This window comes from Anastrepha obliqua, chromosome 2 (genome assembly GCF_027943255.1).
Source record: "Anastrepha obliqua isolate idAnaObli1 chromosome 2, idAnaObli1_1.0, whole genome shotgun sequence".
NCBI classification, from domain to species: Eukaryota; Metazoa; Arthropoda; class Insecta; order Diptera; family Tephritidae; genus Anastrepha; species Anastrepha obliqua.
The window spans coordinates 71,530,245-71,540,998 of record NC_072893.1 but is presented as its reverse complement, the minus strand read 5'-3'; the positions used below and the strand labels follow the sequence as shown (position 1 = coordinate 71,540,998).

At 35.6% G+C, this 10,754-nt stretch overlaps 2 protein-coding genes across 2 annotated transcripts in view; both read left to right on the top strand.

Annotated features, from left to right (window-relative positions):
• Nucleotides 1-7,606: 7,606 nt before the first annotated feature.
• LOC129237687 (protein CWC15 homolog) lies at nucleotides 7,607-8,533 on the top strand. The gene is made up of 2 exons (XM_054872575.1): nucleotides 7,607-7,820; nucleotides 7,884-8,533. Exons 1-2 carry the CDS (start codon nucleotides 7,690-7,692, stop codon nucleotides 8,476-8,478), a joined length of 726 nt encoding a protein of 241 aa, XP_054728550.1. The 5' UTR covers nucleotides 7,607-7,689; the 3' UTR covers nucleotides 8,479-8,533.
• Nucleotides 8,534-9,391: 858 nt separating this feature from the next.
• LOC129239617 (maestro heat-like repeat-containing protein family member 1) overlaps nucleotides 9,392-10,754 on the top strand; it is a 35,827-nt gene continuing 34,464 nt past the window's right edge. The window contains exon 1 of the mRNA XM_054875261.1: nucleotides 9,392-10,392. Coding sequence (XP_054731236.1) covers nucleotides 10,317-10,392 — 76 coding nt within the window. The 5' untranslated portion in view covers nucleotides 9,392-10,316. The remainder of the gene's footprint in view (nucleotides 10,393-10,754) is intronic.

The following is a 10,754-nucleotide window of genomic DNA, read 5'->3' as shown; positions in this document are numbered from 1 at the left end:
AATACCACTTTGCTCTACCTTGCAAATTTTTTTCGACGAGAGTGCAATTCGACCAAATTTGTGCTAATTCGTACGTGAGAATAATTTGCCATGCAAACACTCTTACTGTCTTAAACGCGATTTGCTTAATGAGAAATTGCGAGTACCACTTCATAGTAGCTCTCACTACTTGCATTGCACTACGGCCAAGACTTAAAGCTATTCCAGCAACATTATTCGAAAACGTTTAAAGTGTTATCAATCCCTCTGAAACAATAACAACTTCTTTGCTACTCAAATTGTTTTTTTGTTTTTTTTTTGTGCCACCTACTTTTATTAAAAAATATAAATACATTATTTTAGATTCTTACCGCCCTCAATTTCTAAATAAAAGTTCCATTTTAAGAATCATAAATGCAATCACTTTTTCTGTTCGTTTATTTGCCAGTCGTAGACACAGCACAACAGATAATGTGCGAACCTACCGTGCGATACATACATACGGATAATCATAACAATAATACTACGTTGCCTGTTAGTTGTTTTTATGCCGAGAGCTGCGAAATCGCCGAGCTTAATGGTGATAGCTATGAGTGGATATCAAAAGTGCAGTAACGGTTGCTTTTGTGTTGTGTAAGCGAGCTTCCGATTAAGCGAGTGGGAATGCAAGAGATAGGCGGCTCGGCTCCTGCAACTGTTATTGCTGCACTCACAAATATCCATGCAAATCAGCAGCATTGCTTGGCACGTTCACGCGGACGAGGTGTTGAGAGCACCCGACTTTTGTACTGAACTTGACTTTTGGCTGACAGGTGAGTTTGGCAAAGGCCGATGGAGTGAGTTAACCGCCTTGCGAGAGAGCGTTGAAGTGAATGTGAATCGGGCGCGTGAAATTGAAAGGAATTACCTCACCGGAATTGCAATCGAATGCAAAGAACTCGATCACGAACCACTTAACCTGCAAATGACTTCTGTTCGTATTACTCGTTATATGTAGCATTGGCTGAGGAGAGTTGAGGGGTAAAAGAGCTGCATTATTTGTTTGATTTGTGCTCATCGAATTCGATGTATAAAAATTGATCGATTCGTTGATTGATTTTCGACATTCGATGTGAGGTTCTGCCCTCTTCTTAGTTGATTATTGTTATCAATGTTATTTTTGTATGAGTTGCGCGTAAGCGCCATGTCGGCTGAATGTTTTAGTGTTGTTAAATGTGTCCGTCCAGGATTGCTCGTAATAATTTGGCATTAAGAATCGTGATGATTATTTTTGAATTCGCTACCGATGTTCTTCTGCGGTTTCACACTTTGGTCAGGAGCAAATTTTTATTGTTTGCCTGTACCATGCACACAAACACACTTTTGTAGTAACGAACTCGTAACACAGGTGGTTTGATTGCGGTGAGGTGAAGGTGCCAAGTTTGATTAGGTTGCAAGGTGAGTGGATGCGAGTTCAATGCGCGGTCCAGAAATCACCACCACATTCATACACATATGTAAACAGGCTTAAGTCAATATGGATAAATGTAATAACGGTTGGAAAAGTACATATGTACATACATATGTGATTCATTTGTTGGTATAAGGGAGTCACAAAATGTGTTAACAAGCTGATAAACTGCAACCACGATTTAATAACCGATTACTTACCTAATTACGACAAATTTGCTAAGAAAAATGCAATTACCAGTAGTTTCATAACGCGCCTATTCAGGCCAGGGCCATGCTCAAGAAGTTAGCAGGCAGAAAACATACTCAAATCCGTCCACCTCATTAAACGACGTCATCTTCAAAGTTTCGCCGGCTTAAAATAAATTCATACCTTAGTTTTGTTCACGAGAATTGAATGGACTTCGCCGTCCAGCGACCGCCATAGCCGAATGGGTTGGTGCGTGACTACCATTCGGAGTTAGTTTCGAATTTCCGTGAAACATCAAAATGAAGAAAACGTTTTTTTCTAATAGCGGTCGCCCCTCGGCAGGCAAGGGCAAATCTCCTTTGTGTATTTCTGCCATGGAAAAGCTTCTCATAAAAAATATTTGCCGTTCGGAGTCGGTTTAAATGTACATATATATAGTAATCCAGCACTGAAAGGTGTGACACTGACTCTTGCTGACGAAGTTAAATATCTAGGAGTAATTTTGTGTGATTGTGAGATTAGTAAAACCTGGGGTCACCACTTATCAGACCAATCATCACTTATGCCTCTATGGTTTCGTGGCGACGAAGATGAAACTTCGGGACACAGAGAAATTTTTAAGATGACATCTCAGCAGTATCCTCTGCTTTTGGCACCTAAGGACGATCTTCTGCCGGTAGTTTCATTTGGAAAAAAATTTGAAGTAAAATTTCCACAGTGTGAGTTATTCAGAGTACATTCAAAAAGATTTTATGGGTATTTTCTTTACCGATGAATTCAAGAATGAAAGAGGTTCTGGAGCCGGATGCTACTTAAACGATATTATTAAGCATCATTACGCTGTGAAAGGAATGGCAAATGTTTTCCAAACGGAAATGTTTGCCATTCTGAAAGTAGCAGAATGGATAATAGAGAGGAGATGGAGCGGAAAACAGATTGAAGTCTTTAGTGAGGTCAGGCTGCACTGAAAGCCCTAGAGAGCGCGAAGCAAACCTTCAAAAATGTAAGAAGAAGCTTAATTCTGTTGCAAGACGGAATAAGCTGGTACTTATATGAGTTCCAGGACATGGCGGTGTTCAAGGAAATGAAGCTGCCAACGAATTGGTCAACTGCGAATCAGTGCCTTCCCCACAGACAATCATCGGAATCAGTTCTACATACATCATTAATTGGGTCAGCAATTATGTGTACAGCTTAAATAAGTAGCGATGATCCAGTCTAAAACGCTGCAGAACGGCAAAGTGTTTTGTGACAAGCCCGAACCGAAAACTGTCGAACTTTCTGCTAAAACTTGGTATAAAAGACGTTCGGTTGATGGTCGGTGTTATTACAGGGCACAACCCATGGGATCAGCATATGACCACCATTGGAATCATTGAAGACTCGATTTCATTTCCCTCTATGTTCCTATGTCCTAAAACCCAGATCAGAGAAATGTTACCTGTATAGCAAAGAGATTTGATCTCCTCCTTAGAGGAGTTGACAAGTTTGGATCTGCACCATGGTGCCGTCAAACCCGTTATCGCGGTTTGACTATCAGAAAAATTGATAATATCTCCCTCGCTCCCACATTTCCTAAGCATTTTATTTGCCTGGAGGGTTGCAAAGACTTTAGTGAAAAACCTTGCACCGACTCTCGTTTCCATGTTCGAGCCGTCAGTGAAGACAGAGGTACCAGCATATCAGTGGAGATCTTGCCCGTGTTCCAATACTGTCTACTTGGAAAGATTGACCTGGCATGACTCTCAAATTCCAGTTTGGGGATAGAGAGATCAGTACGAAGTTCAGAGAGAGTCTAGGGTGTCGAGGTTTCTATTTTCTGGTAAAAAGCACCAGCTCCGTTTTATCAGAGTTGACTCTGAGGCCGCAACTGGCAGCCTAGAGACGAATTACAGCCAATTATGATACCCAAAGGAAAATTATCAGAGAAAAAATATTAAGTAAGGAGTAGTCGATTCCGCTTTCATCTCAGCCCACATCTTGGCGAATTTCGTGTAAAGATCTTGGCTTTAATTCTTTGAAGCTCTTCTCTTACTGGGCTCTTCAAAAGATATGTTATATCCATATTGAAAACTTCTGAAAAATAGTGATAGTTCTTGACAAGTAGTACTTACAAACATAGGAGTTTTATTTACTATTAAATTAAACTTTCTCTGTATTCTTCGACCTACAAACTGTATAAGTTTAAATAATAAAAATAATATCTAAAATGAGAGTAATGAAAGAGCAGGCATAAAAAATACTGGAAACCTTCTATAGCCCCTAAATAAACTCCATTTTAATGGCATTTTTGTATTATTTATTTATTCTTGTAACTTAAAATACTCACATTGCCTGCCACCTGGTGGTAGAACCAAAATCAGCTGTGCCCCTATTTGCTTAAACAAAACATAATTTTATTTAACAGAAGATGAGAAGGTGTGGGGAATTAGTTGTAGTAATGTAAAGTAGTTTGGTGATTTATCACTTAATTTCTATGTAATACATAAATATAATATGTGTGAGTATTCATTTGCACTTTGCGAAAAAAATATTTTGAATAAAAGGGAATATTTTTGTCATAGATTTCATCACTCACAATGAGTGAGTTTAAATATAGGATTTAAATACGTTTTGCTTAAAAATATGACACAGTCATTGCACAGATCCATTATGGAAAGAATAATGACGCCCATGACGAATAGACGCCATGTCTATCGTTGTACCGTTACTTTGCTCTCAGCGAATTTGACAATAAGTGACGTCATATTAGCAACAGTATGGACATATAACGATTTTCGTAACTTGATTTAGCATTTGTTTTTTTTTTTTTTGTTTTTGTTATTTACTCTTTCTTCATGACATTTTTGTAGCCTGTTCTAATTAAAATGTAATGTTTATAGTTGTAAAATAAAAAATCAAAAAACAAAAAACAAAAAAATCAGTTCAATAATTCACTCAGTTTTATTTACTTTAATTTTTTTAACATCTGGTCACATTAGCCCGCTATTACCCGCTCTCGCTATTGCAATGTTGCCTAGCTTTGGATATAAAAACGCACTAAAATGCCCATTTAAAGAAAATAAAATGCCAAATTTTTATTGAATTACTTAAAGGACTTTGTATGCGTGACAAATCGTCTTTAAAATGTGCGTTTGTTTTCAATGTTAAAAAGAGTTGAGAGAAGAAGATGTAATATTCTTGCATAACCTTAAAAGGAGCAAAAAATTAAATTTGCATATAGAATTTTATAAGAATCAACAATTGTTTCATTAACTTGAAACTCTTCTCAGAGTGAACTTTTTTAACCTTCTTTTGTTTAATAATATAGTTTTTTCATTTACAGTTTCGTTAGCTTTATATAAAAAAAAGGAAGCAAACACCAAACTTAAAAATGTTCGCATTTTCGCACAGCAAATAGTTGTCAACATTGCACAACTCAGCTTATGTGGCGTCACGCACTCTCTGATTGGCGCAATCTTCTTTCTATCATTCTTGGTACAGATCTATAAGTAAAAACAGTCTCAGCTGGTTGTCAAAAATTGGTGATCTTAGCTGTCATCTGATTTCAAAACGCTCTTTTATGTAAAATGGCTGCATTAAAAGATTAAATTTCATAGAAAATTGTACCAAAAAGTCTAAAAATATAAGTAAAATTTCAGATATTTCTCAATAAAAAGCATTATTATAGCTAAGAAATATACTGTAAATTTTCCTAGTCCAAGGTATTATTTTCCTTTTTCCTTTTTGAACTAAACATAAAAATTATAATTCAGTATAGCAACCCTATCAATACATTCAAACTCACACTAAGGGTGCCTGTCAAAAAATAGGAAGAAGAAGAACATTTTTACTTATATTTTTGTACAATGGACACAGCTGATCGTTTGACAATTTTCAGGATTTTGCCAGATAGAAAACGTCTATAACTAGGAAAGAGGTCAGGTTACTCTCAAAACAGCACAAAGAACGATCTTAGGCATATAATCTTGTAAAACCTGCAGATTTTGGTATTAAGAGAAGCCACAGAAAAAAGAGGTTTTCCATAATCGTGAAACGTGGAAACCAAGAAAACTACGACATTTTTCAAAGCTCTTTGGGAACACTCCCTGTTTTCAATAAGTATTGCCAACTTAAACTTCAAAATTAGTATTGCCCCATAATATTTTCTCCTAAGTATTGCTTGTTGTGAGTTTCTTTTAACAAAAAGTCTTTCAAAAGACGCGCCTAGATCTTTAAAAAAAAAGAGGTTGTCTGTAAAGTCGGTTTACTGACGATAGTTTAACGTGATAACGTCAGAAGAAAATACTGATTCAAAAGAAAATTTTAATTTTATTTGTTTGATAGATATTTTGTATGGATATAGAGAATGAGTTAACATTAACATAACATAATATACTTTAACATAACATAACATAACATAACATAACATAACATAACATAACATAACATAACATAACATAACATAGCATAACATAACATAACATAACATAACATAACATAACATAACATAACATAACATAACATAACATAACATAACATAACACAACATAACATAACATAACATAACATAACATAACATAACATAACATAACATAACATAACATAACATAGCATAACATAACATAACATAACATAACATAACATAGCATAACATAACATAACATAACATAACATAACATAGCATAACATAACATAACATAACATTCTGTTCAAGCAAGGTAACGACGCATTTTTTGGTGCGTGCAGCCGGCTACATAGAATTATAAGACGTTATCACGTCAAAAAATAATAATAACATTAAAACAACAGGTATTATTAACAAACTTGGTTTTATTTTAAATTCTTCAAGTAAATCAAATTAATAATAATCAATAAGAGGGCATATGCAAATACAAATACGTGAATCTATATATGTACATATGCGCATATACATACATACATATATACGCTCACTTAAGTAGGGGAGAGCAAGATGTCGAACGTTGCCGTTCGTTTGCTTTGTTTGCTTTGTCGTTCCTTCCGCTCTTTCGCTTGCAGTTCATTCAATGCAATGAGCAAGGTAACTACATATGAACAGTAATGAGCAAGGTAACACTAATATGAGCAAGGTAACTACATATGAACAGTAATGAGCAAGGTAACGACACATTTTTTCGTGCGTGCAGCCTGTTAAATCGAATTATAAGACGTTATCACGCCAAAAAGAACATGCAAAAATTTATATTATTTCAGGTTTCACAATTTTTATTCAAAACACAACTCTTGGCAGTTTAATGTGAAAAATGTCATCATTTAAATGTCCACTATGAGCATGGTGTTACACCGAGATTCGAACCAACGTTCTCTCTGTGAATTCCGAATGGTAATCACGCACCAACCCATTCGACTACGGCGGACGCCATGTCAAATTAAATACAAAAATTTATGGAATTTAAATATAATAAATTGAGCCAATTCAAATGTACCTTTGTCTTTTCGTCAAAAGCTCGAAAAAATATAGAATCAGGCTGGACTTAACCAAATTGAGAAGCAGCTTGAAATCCATAATTTGTTGTGAAAAATCCATGTGTGCGCTTATAACGGCGTTGCGATAACACCCACCATCTACGAACACCGTAAATTCTATTAAAGCCATCTAACACTTCAATAAGAATTAAAATTAATATTAGTTCAAAAGCTTCCATTTTTACCATCAATTTTTAATTTCACAACCAACAAAAACTTCTCCATACGCAACGAAATATAATATTTGATGTCTCGCTAAAAACATCTGTTTTTTTTTTTTTTTTTTTTTTTTATATACAACAAAATTCTCATTGTGGCACCAAGGCACGTTCTAAATGTCAAGCCATTGCATTGCATTGCATTGCTATAAAAGTCGCAACGGACCGATAGTATATCGATATTATTTCGCCTAAGATAACTCATTTTTCCGAACACATCCTAAACAGCTGCTAATATTATTGCGAATAGGAAACTAGAGAAGAAGAAGAGTGAAACGTTTATTAAAAAGGAAAAAGTACGTGCATAAACACTTCACACAAAGTTAAAGCGTCAATTCAACATTTGCTTCCAAATAAATATACAAAATGACTACAGCCGCTCGTCCTACATTTGATCCTGCGCGCGGTGGCACCGGACGTGGTGAAAAAGATTTAAGTGCATTGTCCAAACAATATTCCAGCAGAGACTTACCAGGGCACACCAAGTTAAAATACAGGTAGCTTTCATGAATATTTACTGTTAACACCGAAATTAACTATTCTTGCTCTACCCCACACAGAGAAACTGGTCAAGGTACTGCCGAAGAGCTGCGCAACCGTGATTTTCGCAAAGAATTAGATGAGCGTGAACGCGAAGCACGTCCCACAAAAACACTCCCTTCGATTGTGCGTAAAGCGATTGAAGCAAATAATTCAACGAATAGCGGTGCAGGTGGTGCTAAGCGTGCACGATTGGAACAACCAGCCGCGCCTGTAAATCTGGATGCTGACGATCCGATAGACAAAGACAGTTCGGAGGAGGACTCCGATTCGGACGATGAAGATGATACCGCTGCGTTGTTAGCAGAATTGAATAAAATCAAGCAAGAACGTATGCAAGAAGAAACGCGCAAAGAGCAAGAAAAGAAACAGGAGGAAGAACGTATTCGAATGGAGAATATTTTGTCCGGCAATCCATTGATCAATTATGCCCCCGGCACAGGCGCAACTGCTAGTAAAAACCTGGGTAGTGATCTAAAAGTCAAGCGTCGTTGGGACGACGATGTGGTGTTCAAAAATTGTGCCCGTACTGAACCAGAAAAGAAAACGCATTTCATTAACGACTCGCTGCGCAGTGAATTTCACAAAAAATTTATGGATAAATATATAAAGTAATGTGTTTATGTAAGATATTCTAACGTAATAAAATTTGTAATTCATTTTAAGAAAATTACGGCTATTGTATTTTGTATAACCTTTAATTTTTTTTTAATTATAAAGTGGCATTTGTATGGCTTCATAGGTATTTTGCCTGTTTGTAGTAAAATACTGAATAATTTATTAATTGCTCTTATATGCGTAAGAAAAAACATACTATTTATTATAATATGTATGCGTTTACCTTGATTTGACTGAATGAAGAATATTCAGTATAACCACTACCAAATTTCTCCATTGTATAATATTTATACCATGGAAAAGCTCATCTTTACCTAAAATTGCTTATAGGCCATTACACTAAACCCGACCTGAATAAATTGTTGATTGCTCTTATATATTTAAATTTTTAATTTTTATGATTTTTCCTGCCAACAATTTAATCAGTTGTTGGTAAAACTTGTAAATCGTTACTGGTTTTGCGTTCATGTACTTTTTAGATATTTTTCACTTTTTAGAGAGAATTTTCAGAAATTAAGTCACTGGCAAGTTACTGGATAATTTTTACATAAGCAGACCTATTTTCAATGGGGTTTCAAAAACGGCCAACATGCTGACCAATCCCAGCGGTCGAGTTTCTCTTTTCGAAGAAGCCAAGAATCAGTGGAGACACGTGAATTGCAACTCGACCTGAATAAATTGTTAATTGCTCTTATATATTCAAGAAAATACCGAATATTTGCCTTTTTATGACAGTAGCATTTAATAATTCAAAAAAATGTATTATACATATACAGGAGAATACCGAATATTTACTAATATGTACATATTTATAATTGTTTTGTACTACATGTCACCCTGTCCTGAAAATGATTCGTTTGACATTTTCCACTTGACTCTGGCCATCTTAATGGCAACGCAAACAAAAATATTCCCAACAGCTGACCACCATTGTTTTTGCGCAGTATATCAAGTTTGTGAGTCTTTTGTCTATTTTCAAAAATTCGCTAGTCTTTTGTTAAAATGGTATTAAAGCCATTTAAATTGTGATATATTAGGAGGAAAATAATATCGAAAATGGTGAAGCATTAGTTTTCATCTGCTCAAATTTGCGTGTTCAAACGCATATACTATACAAACAGTGTATCACTGTACCCCGGTAGGGGCTCCACCACCCAAGACCCAATGTGAATCCCAGTGGAGAGCGCAAGATGAGCAAATAAAACTTGCAGTGCCAATAATCAGAAGAGAAAAAGACTTTGAACTGTGCAGTTCGAATGAAGTGATTTTCACAATTATACGTAAAATACCGTCAACGGGGAACAGAAATTCATAGATATCCAAAAAATATAAATGAAATGCCTGCAAATATGTGTGTAGTGTAAACAGTGGAACTAAAGCAAATAAGAAAAGCATAAAGCGTGTATAATAAAATGTAAAGTCGATATTCAGGTGGGAATGTGTGTAGCTAAAATTTGTAATTATTGAAATACAGAAAATATTTGAAAGCAGAGTAAACTAGGCAAAAAAACGTACTAACAAAACAAAAAATCAGTGCTGATTCAGTGCCGCACGAAAGCTTTGTATTCCAACTGGCACGTTTGGTCAATACGGTTACAAACCTACTTGAGTGTTAGTTCATTATACACAATTATTTGTGATAAGCGCATGCAAATGCCTTAAGTGGTACGACGACACTATTGTTTTCGCAAGATTTCAATATTTATCTCTGTGCCAATTAACACCGAAACGCTCTAAACCGTTGCATTAACACACCTGTGGGTATCACAAATCAGCAGCTGAGAGAAGCCACAAAACTGGAGAAGTGGAAGAGAACACGGAGCTCTACGAAAAAAATGGATCGTCATAGCAAGGGGAATGCGAGTGGAGGGGGTGGTGGTGGTCCGCCTGAAAAGCCATCAATTTTGGAAGGTAACGAAAACATACACTTTCGTATCATATCACATAATTTGTATAAAAAAGATTAATTCTATTTATATATCAAATATTTGATTTGAAAAAGCTTTATAATTATGACTACAATAATTCCAATGGCTAGTCAAAAGGCTAAATTTGGACCAAAACTTCAAGCAAGAAAAAGGGGTGGCGACTATTATTATGGCTCATTAGTATTGCTGCTACAGCAACAACAACAAGGCTCATTAGTACAATAGCACAAGTACAATACATTATTTGTGGGTGTCTAGTTGAATGTTAATATATAATATATAGGAACATGGTTATTTAATCTGGGAAGTCTTGTATTTTTCATTGGCAAGCTTGTCTCGGTTGAT